The sequence below is a fragment of the Ctenocephalides felis genome, unplaced genomic scaffold (genome assembly GCF_003426905.1).
Source record: "Ctenocephalides felis isolate EL2017-DRISC unplaced genomic scaffold, ASM342690v1 CF-g0.4_SCAFFOLD_01886, whole genome shotgun sequence".
NCBI classification, from domain to species: domain Eukaryota; kingdom Metazoa; phylum Arthropoda; class Insecta; order Siphonaptera; family Pulicidae; genus Ctenocephalides; species Ctenocephalides felis.
Window position 1 is genome coordinate 92882873 of NW_020538040.1, and position 24870 is coordinate 92907742.

The following is a 24870-nucleotide window of genomic DNA, read 5'->3' on the forward strand; positions in this document are numbered from 1 at the left end:
AAACAAGAGTCAGTTTATGTACTTTAGTCTACTTGCCTCTACTAACATGTAAAAAAATAATATTTAAAGCCAGCCAAGGGCCAGCCACGATACTGTATAATTGCGCAACCTGTGACTTGCACAAGTATTCTGTAGCGCCTAGACAATATTAGAATTTAGTGTATTCATGCTGTAGCGTCCAGTAGCGTCTGTGGGATTATTTTTGCGCAACTTGACAGACTGGTACAAGCAAGTAGGCATGCGCACTTTTCGATTATTTTAATTGCGCAATCTTTCAAGTCGGCAAGTTCATTCGTTGGCCGCGTGTGGCAGCACATGTCCCGTTTTTGTATTATTTTTGTATTTTGTATTTTGTATTTTGTAGCAAATACATAATTCAAATTGATGAAGTTATCATCAATTAAAAGTATTTAAATCAGTCCTCTTAACTATTTAAATTCTCTTCTGATGCTGTGAATATATAAATTAATAAAAAAGATATATTTTTAGATTATGTCTTGATAAAAAAGATATATTTTTAGATTATGTCTTGACGTTTCTTATTGTTAGTTAAAATTTTTGAGATGCTTGCGCAAATACTCGAGCATAAATTTGAGCAGTCTGTGTACACTGTGAAAATACGCTTGGTTGCGCATTCATTCAGTTGCACATGCATACAGTAACGTTGTGGCCGGCATAAGATTACTATATATGTCCCTCTTTAGTAATCCACGCCTTAAGCCTGGACAATACTAGAATGTAATATATTCATAGCCATAAGCAAACGCAAATTAGGTGTAAGTGACATTTTGCCTTAAGACAAGTTGCATGAACTTCCCGATATGAAAAAAAATAATTACTAAGAATCAATCAAAATAATCAATAAGAATTGGGATTTAGCTATTTAAATACAATTTTCTACTGTTTATTTTGAAAATATAGGTTGCGGGCGTAAAATAAAGGCGTAAACAAAATTTCTTACACTTTTCTGCTAATTATAAAGAAAGAATCGGCGTGGCAGATTGTTGCACAAAACAGACAAACGATAGTCCTCATCGAGCTACATCAAATGACTTAAAAATTTGGAAGTCGGTCCAGCCGTTTTTGAGGAAACGGATCGACAAAATATCAAAAACCGGCTCACATACACACACGTACTTTTTACAAATTTGGGTTTCATTTGATTCAAAACTTCTTGAAAGCTCAAGAAAACATCAAATTAGCAAATAGGATTTTTTCGCGAAAACAAGCTTCTATTTCGGCAAATTAACAAGAGACATTATTATTTAAACCAAAGCTACTCCCGATGTATTTAGCCCATACTAGTAGTGCTGCTCCCAATACGAATACCCAACACATAGGTCCTTGAATCTAGCATCGATCTCTCCTCAAGAAGACCTTAACGGTTAACACGAAAATGCCAGCCCGTCAAAAAATAGCACACTTAATTGCCTAAGAGAGCGTCGATCAATCACGTGAAGGGTAAAAAATCCCTGAAAAAATCGATCACGTGGTTAATGGACGCCCTCTAAGCGGGACACTGCCTCTGATGTAACTGCCCGGAACAAGACCATCAACAACTTGTCTTCTTCGCGGAGAGTGACGCATTGTTGCCTATATGATAGTCACTCTGGTTTTAAATAAATTCCTTAACACGAATGCTCAAAATTCTCAATATCTTTATTGCATGATTTATTAAAATCATTCAATAATTCATCATCTGCTGAGCCTTCAAAATGTCACTGTACAAAGATAAACAATTCTTGTTTGACTTTTAAAGAATGTGATATCTAAAATTTCATCAATACGAAATTCTAAATTAATTGAAAAAGCAATATTAGAAGTAAAAAATTTGGCAGTTTTACTGAAAAAGTTACGATATTTGCTTCGTACCACATGGAGATAGAATATTAGTGAAATATAATTAACATATTTTAATTACATTAAATTATTAATAACTATTCAAATAAGTGCCTGCGATATTCGCAAAGCAAGAAGCAGCCTACCCTTATACTGCAAAATTTGACTTGAGCCTTATTATAATATTATACCGACGGCTTGTAAAATAAATAAATACTAAAAGACGTTTTCATGCATTTGATAGGAGAAAACGTGTCAACATATATATATATATATATATATATATATATATATATATATTACATAAAATAAATATTCAAAACATTTAACAAAAATAAACATGTCTTCATCACTAAAAATCTAATCACGGTAGACAAGATTATCAAAAGCAAATGCATTTTTATGCATGTCAAATATAAAATTAAGTACTTTTACATATGTAATACTTTAAAATAATTTAAGTTAATTAAATAAGTTAGAAAAGTGTGAGAACTCTCAAACAACTAGTAGCTTATATATGCTGTAAACTGCTAACATAATTTGTGTGAAGTTAGGAATGTTGAGAGATTGTCCACTCGATGCAGGGTTATACCATCCCAGAACAGGATTCCTGAAATTATACGAATATATTTTACACAAGATTATTTATAGTAAGTACTATATTTTTAATTAATACGTAATTTCAATTATACTTATTATATATATTAAAAATTTATATCATATTTATTAAAGATGATTATATATTAAGTACACAAAAACAAAATATTCTATAAAAATTTATTTTACATATTTTTACAAAAATATATATATATATATACAAATATCTAATAATAAGAACTAATAACTAAAAGTGTGAAGTGAGAGCAAATAAATTCTGAATTGTAAGTCACTTATAGTTCTAAAATAATTCATGCAATGTTTCAATGCGCACCCAAATATAATATAAAAATAAAAGCAAAGAAAACATAGCATTTATAAGAGAGAATTTAACACATCGGCTTAATTGTTGATCAAATTTTGCTCAAAATACATGGAATGGACAGTTAGGTAGAATGTCCTAAAATATTTTTAAATGAAATAAATTATATTTGTTGATTAAAACAACAACCAATTCAGATTTACCAGTGTTCGGCATAGTTGTTTGTCATATGTTATTAACACTTAATTTCTCTTAGAATCTCGATAATAAGTCCCTTACGCAATGCCGATGACTCCGCAGCCAGCCCGGCCGCCGGCGTTACCGGTCTTGAGACTCAGTTCGTGTCCGCCGCGGCCCAAGTCATCTTGTCCTGAGTGCACGACCACCGCGCGGCCTATGACGCAGCGAGGGCCACCGTGCAGGGAGATCACATGGTCGACAAATTCGAAATGAGCTTCACCGCGTTCGTCAGCAGCGATGTTTCCGAAATCTCCAGCGTGACGGACTGGGTCTTCGGGAGCACCATGGGTTAACTATAAGAAAACAAACAGTAAATAAGTACATATTTTCATTCTTGCACAACTGCTTGAGATACCACATTTCAGGAGGCCCAAGCGTAAATCACCAATGGATAATATCATAATCTAGCAAATTGTTTAATGGAACAATATCTACATTTTTTATAGTAAATCATCAAAATATGTTAGTTAATTTAATGTTTTTTTTGTAGTATTATTATATTATTTACTATTATTATATATATTATTATTATTATTAGTTACTATTCTTATGTTATTATCTTTATTTATTCTTATTTAGTTTATTCTTTTTAGTTTATATACACAAGCAAAGCAGCTCATAGAATGTAATTACTGTTCTGATTGCTGTATAATAATAAATGAATAAAAAAAAATATTTTCATTCTTTTAATTTCCCTTAGCCTTGCAAGCCCACTTTGCGTGCAACCTGATATCAAATAGTAGTGATACCTATTTTACTTGAAAAATATATGAGCTACTGGTGCATGACATCGTGGCTTAAGGCAAATTGCTAGAACTTAGAAAGGCTTTAAAATTGGATTTTTGAGAATTTTTGAAGATATTTGACTTTTTTTAAAAACTCGATGTTTTTTTTATATTTTGAAATTTTTTGAAAATTTTGAACTTTTTGTCAAAGCAATCGCGCTGCGTTAGCTACATAGAGACATAATATCGAAAGGCGTAAGCGCCGTGTCGTAGTCCAATGAATAAACATTGGTAGGGAATCCATAGAAATGTAAACGAACTTTGTACCTATTATTAAAATCTCTAAAATATCTGATAATGTGATGTGCATATGTCCAATAATTATTTTTGACCGCCAAAAGACATTTGATTTTATTTTTTATTGGATCTCTAAAACCGCCGGATCTGTCTTCCTAAAAATTTAATCATACATTTAATAGTTAGTACAAAAAGTTTAAGAAGTTAATACAAATAAAATGTTATTTGAATCATCAAATCGTACGCTCCGTTATCTTAAAAACTGAATTACCATTTTTGGCACATTTTACCCCGTATCTTCGAATCGACTGACCTGCAACTAAAAACTAATTAGCACGTCTCCCCCATCAATACAAATCGAATTTTTTGAATTATTCAAATCGGTTGATCCGTGTTCACGACAAAAATTTGTATCCGCATACATACATATACATTCATTGTTTAAGGTATGCCAAAATGATCAGAAACCTTCGAAACGTAAAGATTTCGAATTTTTTATTATTAATTTTTATTTTTTTTTGCAATTACTATAACTTAACATGTGGAAAGTTAATAAATATTTTTATTTTTTTAATTAGCCTTAGGCTTACAACCACAAAGTTTCGAGATCAAAGCCGGCTTTGCGTGCAACCTGATATATATTTTACTTGAAGAAAATGGAAGAAAAATATAATTACTAGTAAAATTAACCTTTAAGGAAAATGCTGCAACAAGTTAATATATCATCACAATGAGAAAGCGGTACCATTCGATTGCTTCCTAATAATAAATATCAAACCTAGAAAAGATCAACCCTAGTATTACTAATGATTCTAATAGCCATTGGTAAAAACAATCATCACAGCAGCTTATTGAGAATTTCAAAATTCTAGTTGGTATTGAGAAAAAAAATCTAACTAATCTACTTACCATATCAGGGTTAAAATGTCCACCAGCACTAGCACATCCTCCAGTCAAGTCCCCTTTTTCATGAACGTGAAATCCGTGCAGACCAGGAGTTAAACCAAGAATGGAACCACGAATTGTAACGGCACCGCCAGGTTCATTTTGGGTGAAGCTCACATTTCCCACTAAACCAGCACCGCTAAGAGCGCATGTGGCATGTAGTTGCTGCAGTTACCATAAATGATTCAAAATAGTTAAGTAAAATGCAATGATTATTTAGTATCTATTATCTATTTTGATAAATGGTTGTAATAGCATAATATATAAACAATTTTAAATTTTTATACAATAGCGCTAGAACACAATAAGTGGAGACAAATTAAAATTTATTTTTCTTTTATCGTAATTGAAAAGATGGCAATTGTTTATATATTTCGTATTGTAATTGAATTCATATATAAGTATACTGACAAAATGCTAAAATTATTCGCGATTTTTTATTAGGCTTATTCAAAATATTTGCCTAATTGAATTTTATTAAATGGGTATTAATATGGGTATATGGGTATTACATTTATATTTTGATATATTTTTTATGAGCAAAATCGTTTCGAAAAGCGTTTAAAGTTAAATTAGTATGTAAATTGAATGACTGGCATAGATAAATTGCAAAGTTGTTTATAAGCCAACCGCCACATAATTGTAATTACCTGTGCGTTTCCTGCAACAAACACGCACGCCAAGACCAGAAGAAAACGCATGCTGCGGCTGAAATGATGATAAAACCGATTTACAATATTATAATCATAGATAAGAGAGTAAATTATAACATAATTATAATTATAGCACAATTATAATAAGATAAACGCAATAATACTACAGTACTACATATAGTTTTTTAACTGTAGTATATTGAAGATGTATGAAAAACTCATGAATCTAAATTTTGTGATATATTTTTATTAATTCTAGCCGAAAAAATAAATTAAAACGCTCCTATTGTCTTAATCCCTACAGAACATGAAATTTTATAGCAATAATATGAACAAATAATAACCTTAACTTGAAATTAACCAGTAACTGTGGCGTCTTCATTCAAACAAGCTTATAGTTTTATGTTGTCGAAGGCATGACGAGTTAAATTGGTAAAATATTGAATAAATAAGTTTGGTGATTTTTATAATATTTATTGAACATTTCATTGCTAATATTTATTTCTTTGGATAACACAATCATATCACATACATATTAAACTAATAACGTCAGAAATTCAATTAAATATATAATCTCAAAGTTTATATTTTCATCAAAAAATCCAATTCGCCAGTTTTATGTTTCCTCGACGTTTCAAGCCATTCAGAAACGAATGAGAAAAAGTATGTGTGTGTGTGTGAACAGTTTTTTTACATCAAATCGACGTTTTCCGAATGCAAAAATTGAAAAGCCATTCGATGTATCTCGAAGAGGACTCAGTTTTGTGCGACAATCGGCCGAGCCTTTATTTATAATTTGCAAAAGTGTAAAACTTTTTGTGCACTTTCTAGCTCATAATACTAAATAGATTTTATATAATCAAAAACAGTTTGAAAGAAATTTCAAAGATCGATCGAACCGTTTTCTTGTAATTAACAGTTGAAATTTTTTTTGCCGATTTTTATAAAACTTTCTTGCGCGATAGATAAGATGGTCTTATAGAACTTACTGAAATATTAAGGCCCTACGGCAAGAAGTTTAATTTTAAAAATTCATCAAAATTTGAAGAAATATAGTCAAAATTTGTGTCAATAAGAGTTGCTTTTGTGATGTGATAGGTCAAACATTATCAATTAATTAAAATGTGGAATAATAAATTACAATTTTAGGACATACAAGCACGTGTCTATATAATTAATATAATTCCAGTTAATTTAAAAGTGATTGAAGAAATTCAATTGGAAATCGCATTGTTAAATATCCCAATTTTATATCCCAATTTCGATTGATTAAGTCAATTATTACACTTATCGGGAAGCTTTTGCAACTTGTCTTAAGGCAAAATGCCATTTTCAACTAGTTTACTTCTATTCTAAACACTGAAATTTGAGAATATGTTTAGCTTTTCTTGAAAATTGCATTTTAAATAGCTACTGATTTATAAGCATGACGAGAATACTCAATACACAAAAATGTATTGACTATTTACTATATATATATCGCTCCATGACTATTATACTCGTCAATCTCACGATCAGTCAACGGGTGAATACACTAAAACACATTGTCAAACCTTTCAAACAAAACTTACAACTAATGAAGTAAAAAAATAATCAATTGTAAATATGTAAAATATATATAATTAACTGATATAGAATACTATTATGAACTGATAATTGCACTGAAAACCTTGTAATGTTGCGAAACATACGTAGCAAAATGATGCAGTATCATGTGTCAGAAGAGGCGGCAAAGTCGCAACAATGTCACAGCAAAATCATATAAGCACTAATAGATAAATAAGAACTGATTTGCATAAAATTACGGGATCTGCATATAAATGAACTAAACATCTGCACAAATACAAAAACCATAAAGTAAATATTGTATGTATATGTTTGATGGAAAAGGTATTCCAGACAATTTTTATTTGGAAGCTAACAATTTAAAAAAAAAGTATGATTCGATTCTAGTAATTGTCTTAATGCCACTTCAGATGGAATTAGATTATAAATCAAACAAAAATTTGGTTTATATGCTATTTTTCAAGATATAACTGCAGGCAACTTTGACAAATAAAAGCGATGATCTTGAACATCAATGGAACCTTAACAAATTAAAACATTGAATTGGTTTTAATTTATCATCGCAAATATTCGAAGCTGCCGTCCTCGCTCCATAACAACTTTTTTTTATTTAATTTCATTGAGACAGGCTATGCCCATAACTTTCAATTTAGCCCGAAGCCGTCGACCGAATTCAATATTTTAGAAAAATACCATAGTTGCGCAGTCCTGGTGCAAATATTTAGAGAAATCTTTGCAAATCAGTTAGTATTAGCAATACAATTTTAGCACGAAATAATTCGTAACAAATGACAAATATTTGCATGATGAAAATGTGAGTCAACAGCATTATGAACGAGTTCGTGCCGACTGTTTAATGATTAGACAAATATCAAAATGTCGAATAAAAAATATTTTTTGAGCAAATACACGAATCAAGGTAACTATAGAATTTGACAAGATTTCACAAATCACGAAATTGGTGTACATGAGTTTTGAAGCAACATTTGAGTGTACAACTGTGTGCCTCAAATAATTTACTGACAATTAGTGCAAAGTGTAGAATAATATTATTATTGAGGAACAAGCAAGTAAGGCTTCTCAAAATATGAACGAATTATCAATTCTGCCAAAAAATCACTTCTACAGTACATATATTGGAAGCAATATTCATTATTTAGTCGAGAATAAATATATGAAAGGTTTTAAGTACCCATATTTACTTAAAACACATCAAACATAAGCTTCGAAACAGATATAAATACAATATTATAGTATTGTATTATATACTCGTATATTCATATGAACCTATAAAAAAATATTAGATATATGTATTACATATATTATTATTATTAACTTCCCGAAGGAGAAGTTTGTTTTTATCAAAAAATCCGATTCGCTAATTTTATGTTTTCTCGACGTTTCAAGCCATTCTGAATCGAATAAGACCAAGTTTGGAAAAGGTATGTGTGTGTGTGTGCGCGTGTGTGTGAACAGATTTTTGTCGTAAATCGACGTTTTCTCAAAAAGGGCTAGACCGATTTCAAAAATTTAAAAACCATTCGATGAGGACTATCGTTTGTCAGTTTTGCGCAACAATCGGCCTAGCCATTTCTTTGTAAATAGCAGAAAAGTGAAAAATTTTTCGTCGACGTTTTAGCCCACAATTCTGAATCGATTTTGAAAATTCAAAAACCGTTCGAAAGATATTGGTTGGGGGGAATCGTGCTGATTAGTTTTTAGTAGATATGGGCCGTTTTCTTGTAAAGTGTTAAATTTTTTTTCGACGATTTTTATGGTTTTATTTGACGGTAGATACCATACCATAGTCTTATAGATCATGCTAAAATATTACGGCCCCGATCCGTGTTCTCGAGATCCTCCACAACGAAAATTGTATCCGCGTATACATAACACACACATATACATTGATTTTGCTTAAGGTATGCCAAAATGTTCAGAAGGCTTAGAAACATAAAAATATTTAAAAAATTTAATTTTCGATTATTTGCGATTACTATAACACCATTCAGAAAGTTAATAAAAATTAATAACAAATTAAAAAATTAAAAAAAAAAACTATTTTTAGTAATTGCTCCAATAAGAAATTGACTATGGAATACAATTTTTTTACAAGAAGACTATGGATAGTTTTTTGTGAAGTCTTAAAGGTGGATTATCAATTAACCCTTGTTGCATTAGGATCATCGTAGTAACATTTAATATAATATATTATCAAGCAACTCTCTAAAAACATTTACCAAAAGAAAACTGTTTACGACTTTACTACTTCTTATCACCTGAAACAAAATCTCTAATTTTATGTTAATCACTTAAAGTAATTTCGTTCGATATTCTTAATACAAAAAAGTGAATATATTTGCATTTCAATATAACAGCATAAATTGACAAGTTATTTACAGTAAATAATAAAGCAATTATAGTTAATATTTATCGAAGCAATAACAATGATTAGGAATTGAAACGCATATAGGAGTAGATATAAATAATATACATATTTTCAAATTTTTATTTACGACAGATATGTTACTTAAATAGAATGCTCGCAATTTTTTATTAATATGATATGTATAATAACTCCGATAACTCATGAACCGCGTTGAAAAGATTGATTAATATAATAGTAAATATTTATTTATTCATTACACTAACTATATATTTACTACTAAAAGAATTGCTAAACTTCAAAACAATTTTTATTGCTGAAGAACTCTTTAGAAATGTTTTATATAATTTTATGCACGCAGATGCTAGAGATTCACGTGTACATTTATTCCTATTACAATAAATTAAGTAATCTGACTTTTAATTTGAAAGAAGACATAACATTTTTTTTTAACACTTTCCACTCGGGAGTCGGACTGCTAGTCGGTACGCTGCGCTCGGAATATTATTGTCTCATATCTCTCAACTCGGAATTTTTTTTTGTATCGGATTTTTTCAAAATGTGGTAATATTGGTTTCAAATATAGTTATTATGATAATAAAATAGAAAAATTTAAAAATTTAAAAAAATGCGCTCAAAACCATACTATATTGTTTAAAAAATAATTTCTTCTATTATAATGGCTTACAAAATAACAAATCCTGATAGACAAGGAAACAAAAATTAAATTTAATATGTTACCAAAATTATTACCATTATAATAAATATTTAATATTTATAAAATAACATCTCCAGTAAAATTTATATATCAAAAAATTATGGGGTTCATGAGCTAATAAATTAATTTTGTTATATATTTATTTATAAAATTAATAAATCAATCAATAAATTAATGTAATAGTGAATTAATTTCAAAAGAATGAAAAAAAAAATTAAATATTTAAGTTTGCGACGAGACGATTTGCCGCCGGAGCGGCGGCATCCGAGCGGGACGGTAAAACGTACCATGCCGCCGGAGCGGCGACATCCGAGCGCAACGGTAAAATGACTATGCCGCCGGAGCGGCGGCATCCGAGTCGAAAGGGTTAATATACGTGTAAATGCGGGATATTATTAATGTTTATTTTCCATGTTATTTAATTTTACTAGTTAGTGTAAGTATAAACATCAGTCTAGGAACTTTAGGTTTACTGATGCAATTTATGTCCAAAACTAAATAAAATATTTAATAAATTAATAATTTAATATTAATTTAGCAGTGAACATTGTCATCTTCATTTTAAGGCATAATGCAAATTGCACCAGTTTTCGCATAAAAGCTAATTTAACTAGCTGTAAGTGGAATTCTGTCTTAAGGCAATTAAGGCATCGTGCCTTAAGGCAAATTGCTGGAACTTCCCGTACCAAAAATTATTATTTTTTTAAAAACGATTGACATTTTTTAAAAAAAATTACTTCGAAAAAATACGATTTTTAAGAAACTATAAATTGGACAAAAAATTACTTTTTTTTTGAAAAAAAAAATTTTTTTTTAAAAAATTTTTTTTAAATTTTTTTTTTGTTTTTTTTTTTTGAAAATTTTTTTTTTTTTATTTTGACATATTGTGGAAGATCTGAACTTTCTTTTCAAAGCAATCGTACTGCTTTAACTGCATAGGGGCAAAATATAAAGCGCGTAAGCGCCGCGTCGCTATCTAACGCATAAGCATTGGTACGGAACCCATAGGAATGTTAACAAAATGTATACTTATTGTTAAAATCTCTATAAAATATCTGATAATTTGATGAGCATATGTCTAATGATCATTTTTGACCGCCAAATGGCTTATTTTTTTACTTTTTCCTCCATATCTCCGAAACCGCTAGAGCTACCTTCATGAAAATTTTACCGATTCTTAACCTTGTCAATACAAGTGAAATGTTTTTTGAATTATTCAAATCGGACGCTCCGTTCTCTCAAAAACTGAGTTACCGTTTTCGGCACTTTTTGCCCCGTATCTTCGGAACGGTTAGACCTGCCTTCGCCAAAAACTAATCAGCACGTCTCCTTATCAATACGAATCGAATGTTTTTTGAATTATTCAAATCGGTTGACCCGTGTTCCCGAAATCGTCGACGAAAATTTGTATCCGCACATACATACACACACATACATACATACACACACACACACACACACATACACACACACACACACCCACACACACATACATCCATTTTTTCTAAGGTATGCCAAAATGTTCAGAAACCTCTGAAACGTAAAGATATATAAAAATTTTCATTTTCGATTTTTTTGCGATTACTATAACTTACCCTACGGGAAGTTAAAAATGAAATAATTTTCAGAAGAGTGAACCGGTAAAGGCAACAGTCAGACGTCTTAAATTGTTCTAATTTTTTCTGGCATAAGCGACATACAATTATCACAATTTTATATAATTTAAAATATGTATAATTAAACAAACTAGTTCGTATTTTAAATGTAATTTTGCTGGATCATATTTTTTTGTAGACTTGCCTGAATTAAAATAGAAATGATTAACAAATTATATATTTATTGTACCTATGTGTAAAATTTGATATATGTCTATCGAAAAAAATTGCGATTGATCGGAAGGGAGAAGCAAATTCGATTGAACACGTCAGAAAAAAAATGAACTTGTACTCGTATATTACACGAATCGAAACAATGAAAAATTAACGAGAATTTTCGTTCGTTATCACTAAATAACTAGTCCATGCACACGACTCAAGAACGAATGAATAAATAAATAAGTATATACACAAGGTTGTAAAACGTAAATGCAAGCTGTAATTAATTTTGTCTTGAAGCAATTTACAAAAACTTCTCGATAGATGTAATAATTGACTTAATAAACCGAAATTGAGATTCAGATATTTAGATAAAATTTTTAACAGTTTATTTAGAAAATAAAGTTTTCGCTTTCATATCTCTCTAACACATTTAAATTATCTGTAATTACAGTAATTATAGTGCGTGAACACGTGCCTCTATGCCCTAAAATTGTAGATTATCATTCCAAATTTCAATCAATTTATATAATTCAACCAATTTTTGTAGAAGTGTTTAGTGCACTTTATCGTCATGTTAAATTTCATTTTTGAGAAACATAAATTATTTTGTGAAATATTAAGCATATGCTGGTGGGGTAGCAGCAACTAGTCCCGGGTTCGCTGGTTCGATTCCCGCTACCGCCGTAGCCCGACATCAGGCAACTTTCCATTGTGGTTATAGATCACAATATAATTTCAAGTGGAAATCGTCCTTCGTGGACATAGCTGCATCATTCAATCATATGATGACTATTAGACGTAAGAGCTAATTTAAACCACACACATAGGAGAATGGTAAACCGATGGATTGCTTCTCATAAAATACGTTAGGTCATAAGTCTTCAACAAACAGCTTATAGAACATGTAAAGTAAGAGTTCTAATTGCTGTTGAAACAATAAAAAAGAAATTAAAAAAAAAATAATAAAAAAAAACTGCTTTAAGAAAATACTGGCATTTAATCATTTAAATTAACGGTAAGTGTTTTTTTTACGCAACTAGAGAAATTTTGAAGACTGCTCACTTATTTTTTGGCTTGGCCGATCTTCTCGCAAACTTAATCGCGGCTCCTCCTTATCGAATTTATTCCAATGGCTTTGAAATTTGTGAAATTCAAATTTTGACTTATCACATCTCGAAAGCGACTTTTTACACAAAGTTTGACTATCATATTTTTTCAAACTTTGATGAATTTTTAAATTTAAACGACTGATTGTAACATTTTAGTATGTTCTCTAAAACGATGAGATCTATCGCCAAAAAAAGTTTCATAGAAACCGTCGAAAAAAAAATTCTACAGATAATTACAATAAAACTTCCCCGGCCGATTTTTATCAAAAACTTATCGGAATCATTCCCAACCAATATCTTTCATATTGTTTTTGAATTTTTATAATCAATTCAGGTTTGCGGGCTAGAACGTAAACGATTTTTTTTTTACTTTTTTGCTATTTACAAAGAAATGGCTTAGCTAATCATTGCGCACAACTGATAAACGCTAGTCCTTATCGAAATACATCGAATGGATTTTAAATTTTTAAATGGCTCCAGCCTTTTGAGAAAACTTGAACGAAAGGTCAAAAATGGGCTCACATACACTCACACATACAGACGTACTTTTTCTAAATTTGGTAGGAAAAAAAATTATCAAATCGGATTTTTTGACGAAAACAATTTTTTCCTTCAGTTAGTTTAAAAGAAGAAAATAAAATAAAATATTCGTTAAAATAATTATTTCTGACCATTTGAAACAAATTTTATCAAGAAAACATGGCAATTAAGGTTAACAATTTATTATCTGTTATACAATTGGGATAAAGATAAATATAAAAGTAAAGAACTAACAAATATTACGCATCATTCTTTTTATGCTCAGGTTTAAACAACACACACATACACACACACACACACACATATATATATATATATATATATATATATATATATATATATATAAGTTATTTGCCTAGAGGAATAGAATATAATATATTCATATTATAGATTATTTGCAAATTAAATACCAACATAAACCGTTTTAAATAAAATATTACAGTTCGTTCATAATTACATGTAATACATAGAAAAGGTTAATTTTAATTAATAAATTTAGTTTTTTAATAAATATTATTTTGACTACAATTCACTCAATGTCAATATACAAATTTTATTAACATTTGTATCCTATTGACACTTGTTTTTCTAACGAAAATAATAATTTCTAGTGTATAATACACACATATAATAATTTTAATAATGCTTACAATAAAGTAGATGGGTTCGCCCGTAGGTAAGCGATTAAGAGCGACGGGACTTGTTTCAGAGGTCCCGGGTTCGATACCCGCTTCGAGCAGCAGGTTGTCAGGCAGCAGTGACAACGATTTTCACTTGGAAATATAGATAGCAATATGTTTCCAAGTGAAAATAGCCCTCCCCCGGCATTGTTGCACCATTAAAATGCCAGCCCTATTAGATTAATTCTAATAACAAAATCATCAAATATGGATGGATTAACCATTGGGAATACGAAGTAAGGAGAAGTTTCAGCCCAACAGCTCATAGGACGTAAGATTCTGATTTTTGTTCAAAAATAAAAATAAAAAAAAAATAATAAAAAAAATAATAATAATAAAGTAGATGTAAAAATTTGCAATTAACCCTCGATGTTCCCGAAATCGTCAACGATAATATGTATCCGCACACACACAAATACATCCATTTTTTCTGAGGTATGTCAAAATGTTCAGAAATGTTCAGAAATCTTCAAAACGTAAAGAAATTAAAAAAATTACAATTTCGATTTTTGGACGATTACAATAACTTACCCTACGGGAAGTTAACAAGAGTTAATTACACCTAAGTTTCTATATTTCATTTCAATTAATTATTTCGTTAATTTATTATCAGGATGAATGTCTGTTAAGAATCATTATGTTTATCATTATATATATATATATATATATATATATATATATATATATACATATATTGATCATTTTCAAATCTAACCTTATGATTTAGTTCTTCCAATAGATTTTTTGACAGTTCTACTGCTTGTTCCTAACCTTTCCTCCTTCGCCTGTCGATAACAACTGATGCGAATTTCAAACACGACTGACGGACTAAGCGGATCGGCTGTCGCCGCTTGCCGGTCTTCGCATGGTCGACATACCTGAGATAATTTGTTGTGACTGCTGGTTGCGCAACTCGTTATGCGATTGGTCCGTACCAACTGGGTGCTGTTGATCTCGGTAATGCCGGAACAGGTGATGACCAATTCACACTTGAGGACACTCGATCGGAATTCGATACATGAAGAGAATAATCTTCATTATTGATAATTATCAATTAAGAGGAATCAAAATATCATTAACCCTTTCGTTACGTATGTCGACTTTTTTTCACGATTTATCACTCTGAGTTAAATTATTGAGAATGCTAGTTTGCTCTCGTAATTTTTAGTTTATTAAAAGTCTAATTCTTGATTTCTATATTTTTATTGATAATGATGAAAAAATTTTGAAATATGTTGTGTAACAAATACTTGGGCGGCTGATGGCTCGTACAGTAGTGTCACTCCTGTGGAAACTCGTCGTAACGAAAGGTTTGAATATCGTTAATTGAGGTTCCAGTTCTAATAAGCTACTATTATGTGTTATGAAAGATACTGAAAGTTTAAGAAGCTATTAGAAGGAGAAATCCATCAATTACCTAACTAACTAAGATATAGTTTATATTAGCAATAACACGGGTTGCCTTTAAAGTAACTATAAGTGACGTATATACGTCCCGGTTTGGCCGGGACAGTCTCGAATTTCAAACTAATATCCCGGGTTTAAAACTTTTGTCCCGGGTTTTCAAAAAGTATAGAATCAAATTAAATCTTTGCAATTACTTTTTAATACAGTTACAATTACCTATAAAATATCTAAAAATGATATATAATACGGTTAAAAAGGCCTCTTACATTGAAATTTCGAACTTTTATTTTCAATTTTTTACTGTCTGGTATAAGTGCTTATTTTCACTAACATAATTATGAAGTTTTTTTTTATTATTTTTGAACAGCAATCAGAACCTAATAGTCCTACAAGCTGTTGTGCTGATTTTGACTTAATACTAGTCTGTTAGACAGATGACAACCCCATCTCTTTATGATATATAATTATTACAATTTCTGTAATAAGGCGAGTATTTTTATTAGTGCAGCAATGACGGGTGAAGGCCATTTTTACTTGGAAACATATTGCTATCTATATTTTCAAGTAAAAATCATTGTCACTGCTGTCTGACAACAGGCTGCTCGAAGTGGGTATCGAACTCGGGACCTCTAAAACGAGTCCCGTCGCTCTTAACCGCTTACATACGGGCGAGCCCTTTATGAAGAATGTTAAATAGAATTTTATACAGCACTTAGAAGCGAAAAAATATTGATCGAAAAATATAAGATATTATATGACATAATCGAATAATAAAGTTTTTACTAAAAGTCAGTAATTTTGATTTAAAAAAACATTTATTAAGAAAAAAAACAATTATTATTGTATTCTTAAATAGTACTTGTTACTTTAAATAATGTTTAAATTATTTAGCATAAAGAACACTTTCACACTACGTTCTAGAACAGCAAAACTAAAAGTGACCGTCCTGGTTTAGATCTAAAAAAACATGGTTGCCTTATAACCTGCAGCTATGTCCATGAAAGGCTATTTTCACTTGAGATTATATTTGAGATCTATAATCTTAACTGAAAATTTGCCATCTTAGCTACCTCATATCGAGCTTGGCCGAGGTTAGGAAAGAAGCCGAGAATACCCCACGTCTTTTCAATTATGCCACCGCTTACATAAATAAATGTTTTAGGGGTAAAAATAATAATCAGATTCTATGAAAACGGGGACCTTGTGACGGAGTGGGTAGCGCGTTGGTCAAATCCCCGTAATGAGCAACCCCGATATCAAGCAGTAGCTTAAATACTTTTCTAAGTTAAAATAGCCCTAATAATAGTTATTGCATCAAATTAAATAATAAGTCAGCCCTATTAGGCAAAATCTAATAATAAAAATAATCAAATATAGATGGATTAACCGTTGGGTTATCATTTAAAATTACGACAAATGGAGAAGTTTCAGCCCAACAATTTATAGGACGTAAAGTTCTGATTACTGCTATAATATAAGGAAAAACAAAATTTTATGTGAATAGTTCAGAACAACTAGTATTTGAGATTTTAATAATATGAATTTTATAAATATTTTTTTTTATTTTTCTCTTAGTTTTTTAGAATTCTGATTAAATTTTTTGGGAAATAATTTTATTAACGTCAATAATGGATTTTACAGTTATATAACTATTCAAAATATTTTTTCTATGCAAAAGTACTCTACTGGCTTATTGAAACAAATCCAAGTTATCTCTTGAAAAATAGTTCTTAATTTATGACAGCTTTTATGTAGATGTGAGTGTAAGTCACATATTGTTGTATTTCAACCAGCGACAAAACTCTTTACGATGACTTAAATACAACATTAGTAAAGGATGTTTAAGCAGCAGTAGTCTTCATCAACCAGGAGTTAGAATTACTTTCCAATAAAATTGTTGAACAAATACTTGAAAAATTTACTTAGATTTACATCCCCATAATTTAATGCAGTAAGTCCATATCGACTTTATTAGTACAGTTGAACCACCTTCTGAAACGTTGATTTATGCGTAACAACTTAACCTTATTCATATTCCACAACTAGTTAAAGTTTTGACGCTAAAAGATTAAGTGTGAAATGGGCTTTCACTAATATGTGCGTCGTGTAAACATAACAAAAGTCGAGATAATATGACGTCGATCACTTGTGTAGTGGGATCGTATTTATGATATTAGTCTAATTATCTAATTATGGGAGTTCACCTCGGCAACTCTTACTTGAGATGTGATACATGGATGTATTAACAAATCTGATTTTTACCTTCGGTTACATATAGTATAAATATATAATCTCTTAGAAAAGCATCCTCAGAAGAATGATTCTTTGTTGACGGAGTTACATTTCACGCAAAAATATTTATTTAACTTGGATATTGCTATTGCTTTAACGCGAATGAAATTGGCCTTGGTCGAAAATAGATCAGAATAAATAAATTTTCTATCTTTATTTAAACTAGAATTTATATGGTAGAATCGCTATGGTTCAATGTTTAAAATTTAAATAATTTATTTAATTATTTCAAGATATGTGATTATTATGCTAACATATTTTAGTGCGATTTAAAGATGGCATGACATCTTTCACCGTGGTTTTCGCCAAAATAATGATTTGTGAAAACAAAAATGTCTCTGATAGAATATAGCAAACCTAATTCAGTATAATGTACTATTTTTTATGTATTTTGAACACTATTCTTATCAATAAGATTTTGTCAAACTAGAACAGTGGGGGTTTATAGTTATATAATAAATAAGTTTATAGTAATATAATAAATGCTGTTAACGCCTTACTCTACCCTGGTCTAATGGAATAATATTATTATATTTTATTACCTTCATGTAGGATAGCAATAATAAACCCTCATCCCTTATTATATTATAGAATTTCGAAATATTAAATAATCCCTCTCATTGTCATGCATCCTGTCCCTAAATCTATCATCATACCATTAATCCATTTTTCTAAGAATCTCTAATCGTTGAATTGCACGTACCATGATATCACCGGTTAATACCTGATTGGCCAATCAGAAAAATCATATAAAATGGTAAAATCATTATAATTTAGTAATATCTAAAATTTCAACTAAAGTCTTAAATCAACACTCAAAGGAGAAATATCAAACATCATTTAACTAACATAAGTACTAATTCAAACTTCAACTAAGTAACATATCATCTATAGGTCTTAATATTTCATTCAAATATACAACAATTAAATATTTATTTATCATCTTTTAATCGGTCTGATATAGCCACTATCTAAATATATCTGGTCCTTCGAAAATATAAACGAAGTGAAGGTGTAATTGTTAATAGAGTTCGGCAGCATCTCGGTGGATCACGAAGTTCTATACATTTTTGCAAACTATCTTATCACAACATATTTTTGGTGAACAAATGCAGAATGCTAAAATTGTAATCTATTGGGGATAAAAAAATATTAAGTGAACAACTTATATAATACTTGCAATGACTGTTAATATGTATCAAGAATATTTATATAAAATCTATTTGATTTGTGTTAGCTGCCTCTTTTACTTATATACTACACTCTACTACATTCATAATCAGTTAGTTATGTTTTATACAATTTTTTATATAATTATCTTGAAATATGTTTTATGACCAGGTATATATATATATATATATATATATATATATATATATATATATTATATATCATCATTTCATCGCACTGATCATGTTTTAATGGGTATGAGGTGAATAATGATCTACATCAGACATAACGCCATCATCAGTCATTATTTTTCGGTGGAGTATAGGAAGGTTTCAGATCATGAATAATATTCAATATTGACGCAGATTTTTTAACTGTGCTACAAAATATTTCTTTTATAAGTATATCAATTACAACTTCTCATTATTCCTAAACATTATTCTTAATTACAGTTTAAAGCTGTATAATTAGAAATTAAACTAGTGGTGTATGACATCATGACTTGAGACAAATTACTGGAAGTTTCCGTACCGAATTAAAATTTTGTAAATCTGAATTATTTTCGATATTCGACAAAAAATTTTTTTGAAAATTTTGTTTTTTCTTTTTCCAAAAACGATCGTTTAGTCAACTAAACAGAAGGTTTTTTGAATTATTCAAATTTGATGCTTATTTCTCTCAAAAACTGCAATTTTTTCCACATTTTTGCCACAGCGCACTTAGCTCCGTATTTTCGAAACGGCTGGACCTGCCTTTGCCAAAAATAAATCAACACTTCTCCCCATCATTACTAATTAAATGGTTTTTGGATCATTCAAATCGGATGCTCCGTTCTATCAAAAACTCGATTTTTATTTTTGGCACTCTCTGCTCCGTAACTCCAAAACGGCTAGACCGACCTTTGCTAAAAACTAATCAGCACATCTCCTTATCCATAGGAATTTCTGAATCAATAAAATCGGTTGATCCTTTTTTGCACTATTTATCAAGTATTTTAAATTTTGAAATTTTCGAGAAATGGGTCAAAAATTTAAAATATTTAATAAATAATGCAAAAAACAAGTGTGGTTTGTTCATATTGCATAGTTTATTTAGTATCCATTAATATATATTTTGAAAACAGGGCATTTCGGGTAATGAGATGCAAAATGGCAATGGGAAATCTTTCACACTATTTTTCTATTCTTTCCTGAATCCAGTTGGAGTTTAACACAGCTTACAGGCAGTACTACCCATTTTAGTTTCTTTGGGCAATACTACCCAATATATTTATTATTATATGTATATACATAGGGCATACTCACTGCTCTCCACCTTTGCAAATAATTTTAGAGTACTTGATTCAATTTTTCACATCAAATTTGGTATAATTAATTTTCTTCTGGCAAACACCAAACTAAAATAATTAAACTAAAAATATAAATTAATGCTTGCTTACTGTTATGGCTTTTTCTGCAGGACACAGTTCGTGAAACACTGTTTCCACATAATGAATTTTTAAAAAGATAATCACGTTAATAGTAATATTTCGTAAACATAATTCAAATGGCGTAGGTAGGTAACATTTTGTCAGAATAATCAAATTATTAACTAGACTTTTCTCCATGGAGTAAAATCTTTTTTTTCTATTTTAATTTACATTTTTTCTGTTCATGCAACAATGGCACATAAGATATTGCTGTATCTTGATTGCTATTTTAAGAGAGATTAGTGGCATCGTGCCTTAAGGCAAAATTGCCGGAAATTGCAGTACCAATAATTATTTATTTTAAAAAATTTTTTTTTTTTTTTAAATTTTGAAGAAATTAAATTTTTGAAAGAGAAATTATAAATATTTGAACAAAATTGACTTTTCGAAAAAAAGAGTTATTGAAGAAAACGATTTTTTATATTTTGAAATCTTTTGGAAATTTTGAACTTTTTTTCAAAGCAATCGCGCTGCTTTAGCTATATATAAACGAAATATCAAAGCGCGTAAGCTGTCTAGCAAACAAGCGATGCTACGGAACCCTTAGAAATGTAAACAAAATTTATATGCATTATTAAAATCTCCATAAAATATATGATAATTTGATGTGCATATATCTAATGATCATTTTTGATCGCCAAATGGCATTTTTTTACTTCTTTTATCAGATCTCAGAGACATCAAAATAATATTAATGAAACGATTTTTATGATATTAAATCCAAAATTAAATATTTTCATCTATTTTACTATACTATATGCTTTTGCTATGCTCATACAGTAATAATATTACGATTTAACACCTTATTAAGCCCATATTTAAGCTGAGTGAACTAAAACTGAACTAATAAGTAATATTATCAATAAATGAAAAACTGTTTTTGTTTATAGTTATATATTTTAACCGAATATTTTGTTTCTTATTCTTAACAGCGTTCAGAACGACGTGATATTTAAACTATATTTGCTGATTTACATTCCTAATCTGTTATTTTCTCCGAGAAGGCAACCCAGTGGTTAATCACACTTCTTTGTTATATAATGTACTATATATTGGATATAAGTAGCTAATAGTGTTAATTTGTCTGTGATGCAGCAATGCCAGCGTAATGTGATTTTCACTTGATATTATATTTGAGATCTATAACCTCAAGTGAAAATTTGATACCATACTACTTGATATCGAGCTTGTTCAAGGTTGTGATCCAACCTGAAACTGTTTTGTGCTGGCTCAAGTCCCAAACGTTGAGTCATGGCTCAAATTGGGCGAACATGATTTTGTCGACATTTCAAAAAACATTTAGGTTTAATGTTTCATATCAGTTTTGAATATTATATAAATATGAATATAAAAAATGAACAGGTTATCAAATTTTTACTTTCAAAATACTTTTTAATACACTAGTTAATCGAGCATGTCCCGCCTCTGTTGAATAGAATATTTGATCGCAATATAATGTTGCTTGACGAGAACCACAATAGGAAATAATTAAGACAAAGTTACTGCAATTAGAAAGATAATGTTATATGAAAGAATAAACTGCTGTATGTTAAATACAGCGATGTTACGTAGAAATTTTTCTCTAATTGCTAGTTGTGTTTGTTCTTCAATTAATTTTATTCTGTTCAAATAATTATGTTAAAGTTGTTGGTAATAGCAATTATGTGTCAAGTGAATGTATCAATTCTAACATCAAAAAATGCAAGTGAACTAATTCTTTGTGCAAATCAAGTCCTTCATAAGCACTTTGATGCAAGTAAACCCGTAGTTCTAATTGGTGTCACATTGAATTATACCGAGTTGGATGAAATCGAATTTTTTTTCTTAAATTTACAATTGACAACGCCATTTTATATCTATTATCATAGTAACAAATATTATAATATACCTGAAGTGCTTAAACAGTCCACACAATTGATAATTTTTGCAAACTCCGAAGAATGTTTTCGGGATCTTTTGAACGGTACCAAACGCGAAGATTTCGCACCGGATACAAAAATGTTAATCGTGGTGAAACATAGTTTGAGACTCGTGCAAATAAATAACATGTTAGCCGAATGCTGGAAAAATAAGATATGGAAAGTTATATTATTGATCCCGAGCTCCGGTGGTGTGAGCGCTTATGCAAACAACCTGTTTGATAGACACTATTGCGACCACGTGAGAGTCGAATTAAGTGACTATTGGTCGAATAATAGTTTTCAGAACAATGTCGATTTATTTTCTGCGAAAGTCAAAAATATGCATGGATGTCCTATATCGTTCGCAGCTAACAACGAAACTTTATTCATGAAATTAGAGAACAATCACGAAGGCGGATACAATATATACGGCATAGAAAGTGAAATAATATTATTACTGAAGGATTTTTACAATTTCACCATAAAAGTGCTTGTTTCGGAAGATGGAAATCCATGGGGGTCCAAGTTGAGAAATGGGTCATTCACTGGCTTACTGCATTTATTGGACATAGGAAAAGCTAATGTAGCAGTGGGTGGCTTTTTCATAACATCGGAAAGAGCGATCGCCTTTGACTGCACTAAGGGATATCACACGTCGGATGTTGTATGGGCAGTTTCCAATAGAATTACAGATGGGCCATGGAATCGTCTGACCTATCCTTTTCAAACTTCAGTTTGGATAATACTGGTTATTTTATTCGTTATTTTGGTGATAGGAATCACAGCCATACGAAAATATTATCAACGTCGATATGGTGCATCCTTTAGTTACTTTGTTCACAATTCTTACACAGTTAGTAATATGATAGCTTTACTGCTCGGTCAGCAAATACGTATAGTCGACCAAAAATTCTTTAGATATTTTATGGTAATATTTTTATTGTCTTTTTCAATACTGAGAGCATCTTACCAAGACGGAATAGTCCAATTTCTCACAAGCGACACTCACATCACTCATCCGAACACTCAACAAGAAATGGAAGATGAGGATTATAGTTTTGTAATAAATGTTCACAGCATTCCCGAAGTAGCTCAACTTTATCCGAATTTCAAAACAGTACAAATTGACATTAACATAGTGTACAAATATTTAAGATCAACTAGTAGTGCACATAAAATTGCTTTGCCTTTCATCCGTGAATCTATTGCTGAAGAAAATCAAAACAATTTGCATTTAGGAGTCGTGCCCATCGCCGATGAAGTTATACAGACTCTGCCCGTAGTCATGTATTTAGAAAAATCATCGCCCTATAGCGAACTCTTCAATTCTGTAATAGGAATAATCAACAGTGCGGGCCTGATGGAAAAATTTATAAAGAAATATTTTAAATCGATCGGTGAAGTCAAAAAACACTTCGTCAATGATGAACCGGTTACAATTTTGCTAAAACATTTCACAGGTCATTTTCTTATATATATCATAGGCGCTTCTACTAGTATTTTTATATTTATCATAGAACTTGCTAATTATAAATGTCGAAATAATGTACGAATAGTCCATGTAGATTAGCATATATATATATATATATATATATATATATATATATATATAAATATGTATATATAAGGATATTTTTATGTAGAAATTCATAAGTGTACCAACCACAATTTTTATAAATTAACTAAATATATAATACTAATATTACATAAATAATTTTTTTTAATATATATTAAATTATTCGATCAAAATTTGTATATTTACATATCTCATGTGATGTATATATGTATAGAAATTAGTTCATGGTGTAATATTTAGCGTCTTAACTTCATTTCTAAAACAAAAAATTCTTTGCGCAATTCTATTATCCCCTTCACTTAATAGATGCAGAAATTATACTAGAACTACATATAAAGCATACTTCTTTTTTAAGTGCTTAAAAACTTTTCGAGAAAATCCTATTGGAGAAAACAAAAATTGTTCTGATAACACATATTGCGCTGCGCGACACTAAATTTTTTTCAGTAACAGAAATTTCCTAACAGGTTTAGTTTTTCAGATATAACAATATGCTAGTTTTACCACACATTACCATATAAAATACAACATATTTCATTTTATGCCTTCAAAAGTCTTTTCATATGATGTTCAAGCATGGACAAGGCCTAACTGATTTTATCATAAGCTCCAAAATTGTCGG

General features: G+C 30.0%; 1 protein-coding gene across 2 annotated transcripts; it reads right to left on the reverse strand.

Moving 5' to 3' along the window:
* Positions 1 to 2324: 2324 nt before the first annotated feature.
* LOC113376812 (superoxide dismutase [Cu-Zn], chloroplastic-like) lies at positions 2325 to 15374 on the reverse strand. 2 transcript variants are annotated; one of them, XM_026616878.1, is made up of 5 exons: positions 15150 to 15374; positions 5616 to 5673; positions 4930 to 5130; positions 3038 to 3291; positions 2325 to 2449 (listed from the first exon to the last, which is right to left on the reverse strand). In XM_026616878.1, the coding sequence occupies exons 2-5, from the start codon at positions 5664 to 5666 to the stop codon at positions 2335 to 2337; spliced, it is 621 nt and encodes a 206-aa protein (XP_026472663.1). In that variant the 5' UTR covers positions 5667 to 5673; positions 15150 to 15374; the 3' UTR covers positions 2325 to 2334. The 2 variants fall into 2 exon arrangements, 1 of the variants encoding a protein (XP_026472663.1); XR_003367056.1 differs by lacking the exon at positions 2325 to 2449 and adding an exon at positions 2773 to 2896 and having other exon boundaries at positions 2962 to 3291; positions 15150 to 15354.
* Between the last annotated feature and the right edge of the window lie 9496 nt (positions 15375 to 24870).